Here is a 17,778-nt window from a genome sequence, read left to right as displayed (position 1 = left end):
TTTCAAGCAATATTATGAAGGTACTTGTTTCTACATGGCCACATAAACAGATTCTATAATCAAAGTTTTATTTCTGTCACCTAGATAAATAAGAAATACTATCACATTAAAATTTTAATTTCTATGTCACTTATTATGGGTATGGCTGAACATTCCTTCACGTTTGCATTTTTGCTTTCTCTTTGATGCTTTTCCACTTTTCTACAGAGTTGTTAATCATAAGAGAGCTTTACTTATTAGAGGGATTAATCTTTTTATATGATAAGAGTTGCTTATACTTATTGTTGCTTGAATTTTGACTTTGGTTATTATTTTTAATTTTATGGAGTACCTTTTTTCAGTCTTTCCCATTTTTAGATTTTGAGTCATAATTGGAAATGCCTTGTTCGTTTCTTTTCTTTTCTTTTTTAACGTTTATTTATTATTGAGAGACAGAGAGACACAGAGCGTGAGCAGGGGAGGGGTAGAGAGAGGCGGAGACACAGAATCCGAAGTAGGCTCCAGGCTCTGAGCTGTCAGCACAGAGCCCGACGCGGGGCTCGAACTCACAAACTGCAAGATCATGACCTGAGCAGAAGTCGGTCACTTAACCAACTGAGCCACCCAGGCACCCCAATACCTTGCTCTTTTAAAGATAATAGTGAAATAAGTCCATTTTTTTTCTTTTTTTTTTAAAAAGAGATAAGCTCTAAATTTTTTTTATGTTTATTCATTTTTGAAAGAGACAGAGCACAAGCAGGGGTGAGGCAGAAAGAGAGGGGGACACAGAATCTGAAGCAGGCTCCAGGCTCTGAGCTGTCAGTGCACAGCCCAACATGGGGCTTGAACTCACAAACCTTGAGATCATGACCTGAGCTGAAGTCAGACGCTCAACCAAATGAGCCACCCAGGGACCCAGAGTCAATTTTTTTTTCTAGCACTTGTATTGCTTAGCACTTTTTTTTTTTTTTAATCTTTGTTCCATTTTAGTTTTCTCTGGTGTGTTTATACTCTGGATATTTTTTTTTCCCCCTGAAGACAATCTCATTATACTCAAACAAATCTCTTTTTCTTTCCCCCTTCTTTCTTTTTTACTTTCTTTCTTTCTCTTTTTTTCTTTTCTTTATTATTTTTTTTAATGCTTATTTATTTATGAGAGAGAGAGACACAGAGTGCAAGCAGGAGAGGGGCAAAGAGTGAAACACAGAATCCAAAGCAGACTCCAGGCTCTGAGCTGTCAGCACAGAGCCCGACGCGGGGCTCAAACCCACCAACTGTGAGATCATGACCTGAGCTGAAGTCGGACACTTAACTGACTGAGCCACCCAGGCACCCCTCTTTCTTTCTTTTTTTTTTTTTACAAGAAAGAGAAAGAGAGAGAGAGCATAAGCTGGGAGTTGGGGGAGACACAGAGAGAGAGAGAATCTTAAGCCCGTTCCACACCCGGCGCAGAGCCCAACATGGGCATGTGGGGCTCAGTACCATGACCCTGGGACCATGATGTGAGCCAAACTCAAGAGTCAGATGCTAAACCAACTAAGCCACCCAGGTGCCCCACTCAAACCACTTTCTAAAAGATGAATCTTTGATTCACTTCTTTAAGATCTCACTTTCATTTTACATTAAATCCCCATATAATTTGAGATCTATTTCTAGACTTACTGTCATTCTATTCATAAATCAATACTATATTGTTTTCATAATTAAAATTTTATGGTACATTTTAGCTTATGAGACTAAAGCTCCATTATTGTGCTCCTTTGTTTAAGATTCCCAAGCTATTCTTGCTTGTTATTTTTCCCTAAGAGATCTAAAATCAGATTTTAAAGTCCAATAATTCTATTCTATTAATTATTACATTAAAATTATCAGTTAACTCAAAAAGAACTAATATATTGGTGATGTTAGGTCTTCTATCCGTATATTGAATACATCTTCCCCAACTGTTAAGTCAGTCTATTTTTGTAATATTCATATGTGTGTGTATGTACATGTGTGTGTTTCATTTTTTTTTTACTTTTTATTTTGAAATTATTTATTTCTGAAGCTGACAGGTAGTTATAAAAGTAGTACAAAGTACCATGTGTTCCTTTACCCAGCATCCCCCAGTGATGAAAGCTTATGTAACTATTATATAATATTAAAACCAGGAAAACGACATGCACTTATTTATGTTAATCAGACTAAAGACATTAGTCTGTTTTCATTTTCCAGTTAATGTAGGTTAAAAAATTAATTTTAACTGAATTTGTGTGTGTGTGTGTGTGTGTGTGTGTGTGTGTCTGTGTATGTGCATGAGTGCATGTAGCTCTAAGTGTGTGTTATGTTTTTATATACTGGAGCTTACTGAATTTTTATCTAAATATATTGGCTATTATTTCTAATACAATATAAAAAGAACTGGTAATATTGTTCTTGGAAGTTTTATTGTAACTGGAAGACAAACACTAGCATTCAATTCTCACCAAGAATGAAGGATCCTATGTTTAACATATGTTTCTTTCACTCAGGATTTCTTAATAGACTATACCTTAGGATAAAAGCAATCTGGATATTGATAAGGACTTTTAGAGACTTAAACCCAACCTCAAACCAACTAAATTCCTGTTTGGATTACAGGGAACTGTTCCAATTCTGTGTGTTTAAATAAAGCTATTGTTTAAAAAAAATGGGAGTTATTAATGTCTCTAGCCTCTATTGTTCTTAGTACACAAAATTCCATACATTATTAAAAATAATTACAGAATTATAAAAGACAGGGCCAAGAGAAAAAAATACAATATAATAGTTTTACAGAATATTCAGATACTAGATACCTAACAGAGATTTTAAATTTGGGGAATTAATATACCCAAGAATATAAACGATAAGACAGAGAATTTTTTCAGAAAATTAGAATCTTGAAAGGAAATGAAATTCTATAACTGAAAAATACACTGATTAGAATTAAGAATTCAATAGGTGACTTTCATAGCTCATTAAACACAGATGAAGATATAATTAGTAAACTAGAGTGTAGGTAACTGGAAAAGCAGGTAGAGATAGGATTAATACATCGGAAATTAGAAAAGTGAAAAAACTTAGTCTGAAGCACAAAACATAAAAACAAATAAAAATAGAATGCAAAAGATAGTAAGAGACACATGGACATAGTAAAAGGTTTATGATATGTATAATTAATATTCCAAAGGTGAATAGAGAAAGAATGGAGCAAAAGGAATATTTGAAGAAACAATATGTAAGAATTCTCCTAAATCAGTGAAAGTGGGTATGGTAGATAATCACCCAAAATGGTGGTCATCAATTCCTTTTTTTTTTTGTTTTTGTTTTTTCTGTATACATGCTAGTTGTACGTGACATCAAAAAGCGGAACCTAATGATCTTCTTCCTGAAACATAATGATTTTGTTAGCAAAAAGAATGCAGAAAAGTAACATTCTTGGACTTCTAGCCTAGGTCAAATAAAGCCTTGTTGCTTATGCCTTACAGCTTATGCTTGGGTCCCTTGGAACACTAAAGCTGGGGACACCCCCTTTTGGAACTATAATACTTTGTTAGCAGAAGTACAAGTCACATAAGTAAGCTACTTGTGGTCAATCAGCCCCAGTTAGGCTCCCACCAAAAGTTAGCCTGAATTGTCAGCTGTCTTGGAAATCCAGTCCAGTCATGCTATCAGATGAGTAAGTGTCATGTGGCATCTGACCACAAGCTCATGAGAAACCCCAATCAAGAACTACCTTATTGAGTCCAGTCAACTCACAGTCATGAAGATAATGTGGTGCTGGTAAGTAATAAATTGGGGATGGTTTCTTGCTGCTATGGGTTGAATTGTGTCCCTCCAAAATTTATATGCTGAAATCCTAACCTCAAGTACCTCAGAATGCCATCATATTGGAGACGGGGTTATAGAGAGGTACTCAAACTAAAATGAGATCAGTTGGGTGGGCCTAATCCCATATGAGAGTGTCTTTATTAGAAGAGAAAATATGGACACTGACATGTGCACGGACATGAAATATGGACTGTAACAATGTAAAGACTGGACTAAAAATGGCCATCTACAAGCCAAGGAGATCTGGAACAGATCCTTCTCTCACAGCCCTCAGGAGAGCTGCCCACACACTGACTGCAGATTTCTAGCCTCCAGAGCTGTGAGAAAATAAACAGCTACTGTTTAAGTTACCCATTCTGTGATACCTTTCTATGGCCGCCTAGCAAATAAATACACTTACCATCATAATAGATAAGTGGAAAAGACAATAAGCCTGTCTTTCAAAGCCGTAAGAAAATTTTAAATCTCCATGCAGCATAAAAATAAACAAAATCATACTAAGGAATATCATATTAAAATTGCTGACAACCAAGGACAAGGAAAAAATGTTAAGAGCATCTAGAGAAAAGGCATATTACATTCAAAGGAATAGTAATAAAATGTTCTCATAGAAGTCAGAAAGAAAGTTAAATATTTCTCTTTAAAGTACTAAAATTACCACCAACTTGAAATTCCATAGTCAAAATATAATTTTACAATAAAGGTGATTTAAAGACTTTCTAAAGAAGTTTATTTATTTTGAGACAGAGAGAGAGAAAGCATGCATGCGAGTGGAGGAGGGGCAGAAACAGAGGGAGAGAGAGAATCCCAAGCAGGCTCTGCGCTGTCAGCACACAGCCAGAACTGAGGCTCGATCTTACAAACCCCGAGATCATGACCTGAGTGGAAATGAAGAGTCTGATGCTTAACTGACTGAGTCAGCCAGGAACCCCGAGACATTTTTAAACAAATAAAAAAATGAACAAAATTCATTTCCACCAGACCCACAGTAAAAGAATTTTTTCTGGAAGAAATAAATGATCTCTGAAGAAAGCACACAAATGTAGGAAAAAATAAAGATTCTGATTCTGTTAATATGATATTAAACATACATACAGTTTCACTCTTAGGTTATAAAATTTATGTAGCATCAAAATACATGACAACAGGGGCGCCTGGGTGGCGCAGTCGGTTAAGCGTCCGACTTCAGCCAGGTCACGATCTCGCGGTCCGTGAGTTCGAGCCCCGCGTCAGGCTCTGGGCCAATGGCTCGGAGCCTGGAGCCTGTTTCCGATTCTGTGTCTCCCTCTCTCTCTGCCCCTCCCCCGTTCATGCTCTGTCTCTCTCTGTCCCAAAAATAAATAAAAAAAAGTTGAAAAAAAAAATTAAAAAAAAAAAAACAAAAAAACACAAAATACATGACAACAATAATAAAAGGTTGGAAGAGAGTTAATGGAGTTAAAATATTCTTAGATCCTTGAATTATCCAGAAAGTGGCAAAAGCACTAATTTAATTTGACTATAATGAACTATATATACTTTAATAATGTCTTGACTACCACAAGAAGAATAAAATAATGCAAAATTAGCAAAATAATAAAGGGAAAATAATGAAAACTAAAATAACTTAATTCAAAAGAAGTAAAAGAACAAGTAGAAAATATTTTGAAACATACACTAAAATGAGAGAAAAATCCAAATGTACCAGCAGTTATTTTTAATTTAATACTCTATATACTCTAGTTTGAAAACTAAGTGGTTAGACTGGATTTTTTTAAGTCAACTGTATACTACTTACTAGATATACCTTAAATATATATGGTCAGAGAAAGATCAAAAGTAATAGAATGGAACAGTATATATTATGCTAATAAGAATATAGTTGATAAAGCAATATTAATGTCATAAAAAGTAATTTTAAGACAAAAAGTTATTAGAGATAAAAAGGAATATTTCAAGGGATAAAGGGGTCAATAAAGCAAGAAGTTGTAGCAATTCTAAGTTTGTTTTCAACTAATAAAAGCCTCAAAATGTATATAGCAAAAATGACAGAAATAATGGACAAATGCACCATAATAGTAAGTCCAAAGAAATTTCAAGGAAAAAAACATAAAAATATGTTCTCTGAACACAGTGGATTCGAACTAAAAATAAATAGAATATTAATTATATTCATGTCTATGTAAATATATGTAACAAAATATAACAAGAAAATTTCCAAATATTTAGAAATTAAACTATACACTTCTAATTTTTATTTATTTTTGAGAGGGAGACAGAGCATGATTGGGGGAAGGGTAGAGACAGAGACGGAGACACAGAATCTGAAATAGGCTCCAGGCTCTGAGCTGTCAGCACAGAGCCTGACGCAGGGCTCGAACTCATGGGCTGTGACATCATGACCTGAGGTGTAGTCAGATGCTTAACCAACTGAGCCACCCAGGCGCCCCTAAACTATACACCTCTAAATAACATGTGGTTAAAATTGTAAAAAATACATTGAGAGGCATATTTGAATTGAAAGGATGAGAAAAATACATGTTAAGACTTTTGGAATGCAGCTATATTCATATTTGGATAGAAAAGGAACATATACAAATATACAGAAGATATATGTGAATAAAATAAAAACATAAACATAAAAGTAAAATGATAGGAATTATAAAGATAAATGCAAAAAGGTTTGTTTCTTTCTCCCTCTCTCTCTCTTCCTCTCTCTCTCTCTCTCTCTCTCTCTCACACACACACACACACACATACACACACACACAAGCATTCCATTTAAAATCTCATGAAGAAATTCCCATCCCCAGTGACAACACAAGTGATTTCTTCCAAATATTTAATTAAATATATATATTATTAATTAAATATATAAATGTATGTATATATGTATATATCCGTATATATATGTACATATATACGTATATATACATATATATATATACGTATATATATATATATACGTATATATATCTACACCCTCATAAAATAGTCCAGATACAAAGAAAAAAGGAAATATCTCCCAACTCATTTCATGAGACCAGAACATTAAGGCCAAAACCTAACGAGCACATTAATAAAAAGGGAAAAATTATAAGGCAAACTTAGTCATGAATACAGATGCAAAAACACTAAACAAAATATTAACAAATTTAACACTGGGGACGTCTGGGTGGCTGGGTTGGTTAAGTGACTGACTCTTGATTTCGGCTCAGGTCATAATCTCAGGTTTGGTGAAATTGAATGCTGACAGCACTGAGCCTGCTTGGGATTCTCTCTCTCCCTCTCTCTGCCCCTCCCCCATGAGTGCACTCTCTCTCGCTCAAATAAATGAATACATGAATAAATGAATGAATGCATGAATGCATGAATGAATGAATGAATGAATGAATAAGTGTAATTTGGTATAAGGATACGTAAATAAACCAGTGGAACAGAACAGAGTACAGAAATAGATCCACATATATAGTCTGTTGGTACACTGCTGCAGGGAAAAGATAGCCTTTAAAAAAAAATGTTTATTTTTGAGAGAGAGCGGGAGAGCATGAGTGGGAGAGAGGCAGAGCAAGAAGGGGACAGAGGATCTGAAACCTGTGATGACAGCAGAGAGCCTGATGCAGGGCTTGAATGAACCATGAGATCATGACTGAGCCACCCAGGTGCCCCAGGAAAGGACAGCCTTTAAGTAAAAAATTATTTCCAGCTGAATTACTGATTTTATAATTTTTATTAAAATAACATAGGAAATGTCCTCATAATTTGGTTAGGGAAATATTTCCTAAACAGGACATTAAAATCAAAAATTTGTGGGGCGCCTGGATGACTCTGTTGGTTAAGCATGGATGTTGGCTCAGGTCATGATATCATGGTTCATAGGTTCAAGCCCCATATCAGGCTCTGCGCTGACAGTGTGGACTGACAGTGCCTGCCTGGGATTCTCTCTCTTCTCTTCTCTGCCCCTGCCCACCCCCTCTTTCTCAAAATAAATAATAAATAAACTTTTAAAAAATAAAAATAAATAAATTAAATAAAAAAATTTTTCACTCAAAAGATGACATCATTGTTGAGAAGGCAAGGCACTGAGTTGGAAAAGATATTTGTTATGAATATATATGACAAGCGACCCCCAACTTGGGGTATAGATACTGTATAGGAAGAAACCCTGTAAATCAGTAATGATTTAACTCAATTTAAAAATAGACAAACAAATCAAACTGACATTTAACGAAATTACATATTCATATGGCTAATAAGTAAAGGAAAATATATTCAATAATATCAGTCCTCTGAATAAGGAAATTAAAATCACAATATTAACACACACACCCATCAAAATTGCTCAACTTGAAAACAATCATAGACTGCTAGAAGAATGGATTTGTGCAAATACTTTTAAAATTTGTTAAAAAGCCCAATATATGTAAACACTATGACTTAGCATTTCTATTGTTTATATATGAACTCAATAGAAATCTGTTCATATGTTTCCCAAAAGACAAATAGAAAAATGGTCATAGAAACAGCAATCATAGGGGTGCCTGGGTGGCTCAGTTGGTTAGGCGACCAACTTCCGCTCAGGTCATGATCTAACTGAGTCTGTGCTGACAGCTCAGAGCCTGGAGGCTACTTCGGATTGTGTGTCTCCCCTCTCTCTACCCCTCCCTGCTCACGCTCTGTGTCTCTCTGTCTCGCAATAATCAATAAATGTTAAAAAAAAAAAAAAAAAGAAAAAGAAAAGAAATAGCAATCATAACAGCCCTGAACTGGAAACATTAACTAAAGAACAAATGGACAAATTTTAGTATACTCATACAATGGACTACTATAAAACTATGCTATACAATATGGTAACCATTAGCCATATGTGCCTACTTAAATTTAAGTCAATTAAAACCAAATAAAATTTAAAATTCAGTGCCTCATTCATACTTAACTGCATTTCAAATGCTCAATACGCACATGGGGCTAGAAACTATTCTGGACAACAGATATACAAAACATTTCATTACTTTAGAAAATACGATTGGACAGCACTGCTATAGGGCAATGAAAATGAATTTATTTTATATGCAACAATGACTCTTACTAACATATTGTTGAGTAACACAATACAGACACAAATGACTACATGCTATCATCTCCTATATGCATAAAGTTCCAACAGAACAAACTAACCTATTCAGGATAGAAGTCAGGATAGTGGTAACCTTAAGTGATGAAGGGGTTGGTGACAAGAAAGGAGTTAGTGGAAGGACTTTTGGAATACTTATAATTATTGATTTCTTGAACTGGACTGTGGTTACATTGGTGGTGGTTACTTTGTAAAATTTCCATCAGACTGTATACCTGTGATCTGTGCACTCTTTTGAATATATTATGCTTCATTATAATGTCTATTAAGATGATTTCCCTTGACTCCCCATTTATTATCTATTAGGTATCCAAGATGCTTGTCCTTCTTTTGACCCATTTTCTTTCCCCAATTTTTGTTAGTGGTATAATTTCTACTTTATCAAAGCATAATATATTGCATTCTATTTTGTTACCTTTATGCTCGGATTAGTATATGTCTTAGTTCTAGCATAAATTAATTACATTTAAAAAATATATTAGCTAAATATAAGTAGTTAAATCTGTTTGTTTTAACTTATCCAACGCTCACCAACGGACCTATTATCAAAGTTTTCCTAATCATGTATCTTGGCTAATTATAACTTGTCTTGCTTTCAATTCTTAAGAAGTATCTCTTAACAACATTTCCCAGTTCTGCCATATCAAAGCTGTTTATAATTGTAGGGCAGTTTGTTGATGACAAAATAATTAGTTCACATTTTCTTTCCTCAGTGATCTTTTAAGTGTTTCTAGTTTTCTAGAGCTGAATGCTGCTGGGGACAAATGTGGTGCCAAACTTGTTTGCTTTCCTGTTTGTTTGTTTTTTTTTATGACAGAAGGACTATTTCTTCACCTTTAAATATAACAGTTTTAATACACTGTATCTCAATGTTTATTGGTTTGGGTAAATTTCCCTAGTTTTACTTGATGTGTCATTCCAAAATGTAAACACAAATCTTTTTTATTTCAGTCTTTATTCATTATTATTATTGCTTATTATTCCAGCATTTACTAAATATCGTATTTCAGTGAAGTTTAACTAAAAATTTAAATATTTATTGTTGGATTGTTTTGGTTTTCTTCTTTAGAAACTTCAATTATCCCTATGTCAGATCTTCCTTTCCTCTTATTTTTGTCTCTTTTATCTAATGCTTTTCTCTTATTTTTATTCTATATTCTTCATCCCCCCTCATTTCTATGCTCCACATTGGTTTCTATGCTGTCTTTTCTTCCCTGTTTGCTTCTAATTTAGTTTTCATTTCTAAGTTTTTTCCTTTTAATTTTGTTCCTGAGTTCTGTCAGCTTGCATTCCATAGCTTCCTTCTTCTAGCTATTTTTCTCATTTTGTGGCCATAATTGTTAATTTTTTTAGCCTAAATTTACATATAACTACATTTATATTTTTATCTGATTCATGAACAATTTTCTACTGAGTTTCATTGTGTGCAGTAATGCTTAATAAGTTTTGTTTCTTTTACTATAGTTATTTTGTACGTAGGAAGAGCTTTTTTCTTTTCCATTTATTCATATTTTAATGAGGTGAGTTGTCTTAAATTAGAGGCAGGTTGTGAGAATGGAACTTAAGCCAGGGTTTCCAAGCTTCAAAACTGAAGTTATCTCCTCTGTGACATAGGGGAGGACTTAAGAATGATTCCTATGTATCGTTCCACCTCTTCTACCTCTCCAAATATGGCCTGCTTCAAAAGAACTTCTACAATCAATGTACTTCTGAGATCTCTTCACTTTTCTTGCTTTCCAAGGTGATGTATTCATTTACAGAAGTAATGTTTTGCTGGCACTTTTTTGAGATCTGCTATGTCTAGACCACCTGGGCATTTTCCAAGCCTTTTCTCTCATTATTTCCAGAGAGCGTCTACCTTAATTTATCTACCTAGGTTGTGCTCCCAAAACTTCCATTCTAAGGTGGGGCCTTCTCCTTCTGAGCAGAAATAAATGCCAGAGATCAGATCTGTCAATATTGAGATCCTCCCCACATTTCACATCCTTTTGAATCTACAAGTTGGCTTCTAGTTCTGCTTCAATTTTGGCAATACTCACACGCAATTTCAACTTTGTGATTTTTTTTTTTTTTACCAATTTCATTATTTACAGAAACTATAGTGTGTGCACACATGTGCACACATACATGTGTGTTTTATTTTCCCTATAGCTCTATATAATTACTTACTAGAATAAGTGATAAGACTGAGAACTAAATTTTTGGACTATTACTATCATCTGTCTCATCTCAGTGCTGGAAATTTTTACCTGGATGTTTCACATGATCTTTACATAAGGCATGTTTAACATTGTACAGATTATATTCAGTCTAAGCATTCTCTGCTTGAATTTCTCATCTCAGTTAATGGATTGTCATTCATTTAGTTCCCTAGACTGGAAATCTGCACATAATTAATTTTTTAAATATTTTATATGAGGAACATCAAAGTAATAATCTTGCGCTTTTATCCAAACTAAATATTTCTCAAAGATATTCTATCACTTCTAACTTTAAATAGCACTACTAAATTTGAAAACTGTATCCCAACTACTTTCCTTTTTCTTGTTTCCCCCCTCAGCTTTGTCTTTTATACCATCTTCAAAGTATTCTATCTAAAATACATAGTTGATCACTTTTACTTATGAGGTTTATTTTTTTCAATGGCCTCCAGCTGCAAAATGGATAACATCATTCATGTTAATATGGCAAAGAAAGCCTTCCATGATCTCACCTTTATGGAGCCCAAATCTCCCTGTCCCTTTACCATCATGCTACTTCTGTCATAACAAATTCCTTGTCAAGATACTTCACACATTTTTGCCTCTACTTTCACGGCTCAGTTTTCCTGTTAAGAACTTTTCCGTAATTGGCAGGCATTATGACAAATCGCTTATTCATAGCTCAGTTAAAGTACTGTATCTTCTATAAGCATTTCCAAATCATCATAGACAAAAATTACCATTTCATCCACCTTTTCCTGGGTCAGTCTGTCTAAGTTTTAATCAAGACACCTCTAAATATCCACTGTACATCTTCTTTTAAAAATTTTTTTTTCAACGTTTTTTATTTATTTTTGGGACAGAGAGAGACAGAGCATGAACGGGGGAGGGGCAGAGACAGAGGGAGACACAGAATCGGAAACAGGCTCCAGGCTCCGAGCCATCAGCCCAGAGCCTGACGCGGGGCTCGAACTCACGGACCGCGAGATCGTGACCTGGCTGAAGTCGGACGCTTAACCGACTGCGCCACCCAGGTGCCCCTCCACTGTACATCTTCTTTTCGGTTCTCTCCCTACAATACTCTAAGAAACTTGAAGGCAAGGTATATATCTTATTGGTCCCTGTAATTTTACTCCAGACACAGATGAATGGTTATAAAAGCTGCTTCACTGGATTTATAAGTCCAACTTTTGACTCTCACCTAAATTGCAAGTTAATTAAAAGCAGAAACCACATGTCCCCAAGTTCTCAGATTTTTTTTTGCATATATTTATTCATGTTTTCTAGCCTGCTTTCCTAGGGAACAACAGATCGCTCCTCATGACCTAGAGTTTATGTTAGCCTTTTGAAAAAAATTGAAAATAGTGACCAATTATTTTGCTACATGATAAAAAGAAATATTACATGTATTTCACATATTCAGAAAAAATACATTTCAAATGTTGCTTTAATTTAGGATAAATTTGTGTACTGAAATTCTACAATTTTTTAAGTTATTACGCTCCTTTGCTAATGACACTGATGTTTTCTCATAGTCAAATTGGCTAATATAGAAGCAAACACTCAATAAATACCTTAACTAATGAATCAACATTATAATCACATTTGTGTTAAAATTAAGATTTATCCTCTATTCATGAAATTTCCAGGTGTCTTAAATTAAGTAAAAAATTTAGTTTTATATTAAACTTAAGCTAAATGTGATATCTATATGCTTTAAGTAAAAAAAATTAGATAAAAGAGAAAATTAATATATACATGAATTTTGACAACGTAACAATTTTCCTATATATGAATTTACCATATTGTAAGTTAAATTTAATTAATTAAAACTAAATGTGATAGCCACAAACTTTAAGCAAATAATTAGTTAAAACAGAAATAAATATATAAATTTTGACAATATAATCAATTTCCCCTCTCACAGTTGCCACTTTGAAACAAAAAAGTGACTCATTTATAACAATATTCTAAAATATTCTTAAAATTGTGTTTCTCATAAATTAAATGAACAATGATTTTGAATTATATACATACCGAAGGATGGTCAGGGTGTTTGGTATACCAGAAAAAACAGAAAATAAAATCGTAGAAAAGATAAAAGCAATGAACAAAGGTAATTTATAGCACTTTGCATCACATGTCCCAGGTCTAGCGTCAATAAAATCACCTTGGTCATCTGCAGTTGTTAACCCTTCTTGAATGCAAGAACAATTGTAGTATGCCTATGAAAATTAAAACAAGAAACCATCTTCTAGAAATATAGTCATAATGCAACAACTTCTATCATTATAAAATAAAATCAATAACTGCAGGTACAGTAGCCAGTTTTATTAGTCAATATTCTTACATTAAATCTGCCATTCATTATTTAGAAATGAAATATTAATGATACATTCTAGGTATTTTATGTAACAAAAATGTGTGTGTGTTTAACTAGAGTTATTTAGGGTAAATTCTATTAATCTAAAAAAATTCAGCAAAAATATTCACATTCACAGAAAAGTAAGGAGACAAATGTGGCTGGAGCAGAATAAGCATGAAAGAAACTAAGAAAATAAAATCAAAGTAGCAGGGGGAAAAGCACATTATACAGAAACCGGTAAAAAAACTGCAAGAATAATTTAAGAACTTTGGTTTTTATTCTTAGTAATGTAAAAACAGTGGAGGGATATATGTATAAATGATATATTTTAAAAAGATCACTCTGACAGCTATACCAGACTATGAAGGGAAAGATGAAAGCAGAGAAAACAGTTAAAAAGCTATTGAAATGAGATGCGAGACAATGGTAACAGAGAAAATGATGAAGCTAGTCAGATCCAGTATTTATTCTGAAAGTAGATTTGAAAGGATTTGCTTAAGGGTCTTAGGGAAAGAATGGTGACCAGGAGAGTCATATAGAGAGGGAAGAGAGAAATTAAGACCTTCAGTCAAGGGATGCAGTCAGTCCATGGTTCAGAAAGTGAACCAAGAAAGTAAGCACAATGCTTTCACTTTTTCCCCCATTTTTCTGCTTTTCTACTTGGACTTTTTATTATCTTAATCCACTCAGAAGGCAAGGAAGGTCTTGTCTTATAGTTCAGCCTTCTTGAATAATGAGGAAAGTAGAGAAGAGTGACAAGTGGACCTGGAGGTCAGACAAAAGATGTCCAGCACAATAAGTGGTTGCAGACAATAGAAGCTAGGCTGACCAAGGGAAAACTGAAAACATGAAGAAGGTTAAGTGAACAAATGGTAGAATCACAAGATATTAGGCTCCGGAAGGGTTGAAAGACTCTGGAATATAAGGTAACATTTAAGAATAAACATTTTTAAAGGGTGTACAATATTTTTTATATTAATATTCAATAAAAAACTGAAGATATATTATTAAATCATACACTAGTGAAAACCTGACTACAAAAAACTGAAGTTGGCCAGGTATGCTAATATCTTATGGTAAAGTAATCTGTGTATAACAGGAAAAGGCACATTATTATTATGTAAGTGCATAAATAGTAAAGGATCTTACTGCCTACTAAATGAGGTGGTATAATGCCCATGGGTCAGGATATATATACCTCTCTGTTGTCTTCTCCCCCTCAGAAAGACCAGCCAGAAACATGAGAAAAAAGTTTTTAAATCCCACATCCCTACTTTGGTGCAACTTAAAAGGGAGAGACTTAAGTTATAGTGCATTATTTAGCTAAAAGCAGATTTATGCAACTTAGGACAAAAGAAAATTAACGTGGAGTCAAGCAAGTAGCAGAGTAGCCAACTCTGTCTGGTTGGTAGAAGGTCTAGGGAAATAAGGAATTCTGATTGTTATGGACCAAATATGAGCAAACAGGGAAATTTTTAAATGAGTCCTGATACATGTAAACAGCAAAAGACAAACAAGAATACATATATTCAGTTGTTAGTCATTTGTATTGCTACCATGTAAGTATTCTCTTTTACCTTTCTAGAAAGTATGATTTGTTTAAAAAGGTCTTGTATGTATGCTAATCATCGATTAAATGGACTGATTTTCATGTCTGAGTCAATGTGGAACAGATATAGAAACAGCAAGAAGGTGTAGTGTAGACATTTTTAATTCTTCAGGAGAAGAAAAAACCAAGTGAAAGGTGACCAGAAAGATAGCATTGGTCAACCCAAAGCTGTAAGAAAGACTATGGGTCAAGATTTTGGTGTGAATGGGTATTGCTGATAGATGGGACAGAACTACAATAAATGACATAAGTAGAAGACAAAATATTCTCTTAAACCATTGCTTTCAACTTTTCTACTGCAAGAGGCAATGACAGTCACCTACTTCTTTAAAACTATAAAATTGGGATGATGTAATACATGGAGACATTTTTTTATTCAAGTGTAATTAACATACAGTGCTATTAGTTTCAGGTGTACAATATGATTCAACAATTCTATACATTACACTTATCACAATAAGTATACTCCATCTCCTTCACCTATTTCACCTGTCCCCCACCAATTCCCTTTTAATAACCACCAGTTTGTCATCTATAGTTAAGAGTTTATTTTTTTGTCCTTTTTCTTGCCTGCTTTGTTTCTTAAATTCTACATATGAATGAAATCATATGGCATTTGTCTTTCTCTGACTGATGTTTCACTTAGCATTATACCCTCTAGATCCCTCCATATTGTTGTAAATAGCAAGATTTCATTCTTTTTTATGGCTAATATTACATTGTATATGGGTGTGTGTGTGTGTGTGTGTGTGTGTGTGTGTGTGTAGATATCTCACTCCATTTTGTGTATATACATCTATACACACACACACACACACACACACACACACACCCCACATCTTTTTAATCCATTTATCTATGTATGGATATTTGTGTTGCTTCCATATCTTAGCGACTGTAAATAATGCTGCAATAAACACAGTGGTACATATACTTTTTCCAATTAGTGTTTTCATTTTCTTTGCATAAATACCCAGTAGTCAAATTACTGGATCATATGGTAATTCTATGTTTAATTTTTTGAGATATCTTCATTCCGTTTTCCACAATCGCTGCACCAATTTACATTCCCACCAAAAGTATATGAAGGATCCTTTTATTCCACATACTTGCCAATATTTGTTATTTTTTGTGTTTCTTGTTTTAGTCATTCTGACAGGTATGAGGTGATATACCTCATATTGTGGTGGTGATTTGCAACTCCCTGATCATGAGTGATGCTGGTTGAGATATATTGTCGTTTTTGATTTGCAACTCCCTGATCATGAGTGATGCTGATTATCTTTTCATGTCATTTATGCGTCTTTAAAAAAAATGTCTATTCATATTCTTCTCTGCCCAAATTTAATCAGACTGGTGTTTTTTTGTGTGTTTTTCTGTTTGTTTTTTAGTGTTGTGTAAGTTCTTGATATATTTTGGGTATTGACCCCTTATCAAATATATCATTTGAAAATATCTTTTCCCATTCAGTAGGTTGTCTTTTGTTTTGTTGATGGTTTCCTTTGCTGAGCAAAAGCTTTTTAGTTGGTGTAGTCCCAATAATTTAATTTTGCTTTTTCTTCCCTTGCCAGAGGAAATATATTTACAAAAATGGTTAATTTTTTGATGTCAAATAAATTATTGCATATGTTTTCTTCTAGGAATTTTATGGTATCAGGTCTCACATTTGTGTCTTTAATCTATTTTAGTTTACTTTTGTATATGGTGTTAGAAGTGGTCCAGTTTCATTCTTTTGCATGTAGTTATCCAGTTTTCCCAGCACCATTTATTGATGAGACTATCTTTTTCCCATTGCATATTATTGCCTCCATTGTCATAGATTAATTGACCATAGAGATGTGGGTATATTTCTGGACTCCACTCTCTTCCATTGATCTATTTGTCTATTTTTGTGCACGTGGCATACTGTTTTGATGACTATAGCTTTGTAGTATAACTTGAAATCTGAGATTGTGATATTTCCTGTTTTGTTCTTTTTCAAAATTGCTTTGGCTATTTGAGGTCTTTTGTAATTCCATACAAATATCAGGATTATTTGTTCCAGTTCTATGGACAGTGCTATTGGCATTTTGGAAAGGATTGCACTAAATCTGCAGATTTCTTTGGATAGTATGGACATTTAAAAAATACTGGTATCCCAAAACATGAGCATAAAATATTTTTCCATTTGTTTGTGTTGTCTTCAATTTTTGTCATCAATTTTTTATAGTTTTCAGACAACAGGTCTTTCACCTTTTTCGTTAAGTTTATTAGTAGGTATTTTGTTCTTTTTAGTGCAGTTGTAAATGGATTATTTTCTTAATTTCCCTTTCTGCTACTTCATTATTAGTGTATAGAAATGCAACAGATTTCTGCATATTAACTTTGTCTCCTGTGATCTTACTGAATTCATTTATTAGTTCTAGTAGTTTTTTGGTGGTCTTTAGGGTTTTCTATATGTAATGTCATGTCTTCTGCGCATAGTGAAAAATTTACCTCTTCCTTACCAATTATGAATGCCTTTTATTTCTTTTTATTTTCTGATAACTGTGGCAAGGACTTCCAGTACTATGTTGAATAAAAGTGGTGAGAGTGGACATCTTGTCTTGTTCCTTAGGCAAAAATATCTTAGTTTTTCACCACTGAATATGTTAGCTGTGGGTTTTTCATGTATAGCCTTTATTATGTTGAGGTATGTTCC

General features: G+C 33.8%; 1 protein-coding gene across 3 annotated transcripts in view; it reads right to left on the bottom strand.

Moving 5' to 3' along the window:
• The window catches only part of SLCO6A1 (solute carrier organic anion transporter family member 6A1), a 95,684-nt gene that overhangs the window by 10,349 nt on the left and 67,557 nt on the right, over window positions 1-17,778 (bottom strand). For 2 of the 3 annotated variants that reach the window (XM_058726136.1, XM_058726146.1), the window contains exon 10: window positions 13,162-13,349. In XM_058726136.1, the coding sequence (XP_058582119.1) occupies window positions 13,162-13,349 (188 nt within the window). Of the gene's footprint in view, window positions 1-3,264; window positions 3,368-13,161; window positions 13,350-17,778 lie in introns of those variants that run through there. The other variant, XM_058726149.1, reaches the window with a different exon arrangement.

Source organism: Neofelis nebulosa, chromosome 1 (genome assembly GCF_028018385.1).
Source record: "Neofelis nebulosa isolate mNeoNeb1 chromosome 1, mNeoNeb1.pri, whole genome shotgun sequence".
In the NCBI taxonomy this organism is placed as follows: domain Eukaryota; kingdom Metazoa; phylum Chordata; class Mammalia; order Carnivora; family Felidae; genus Neofelis; species Neofelis nebulosa.
This window is presented reverse-complemented; position numbering and strand designations above follow the sequence as displayed.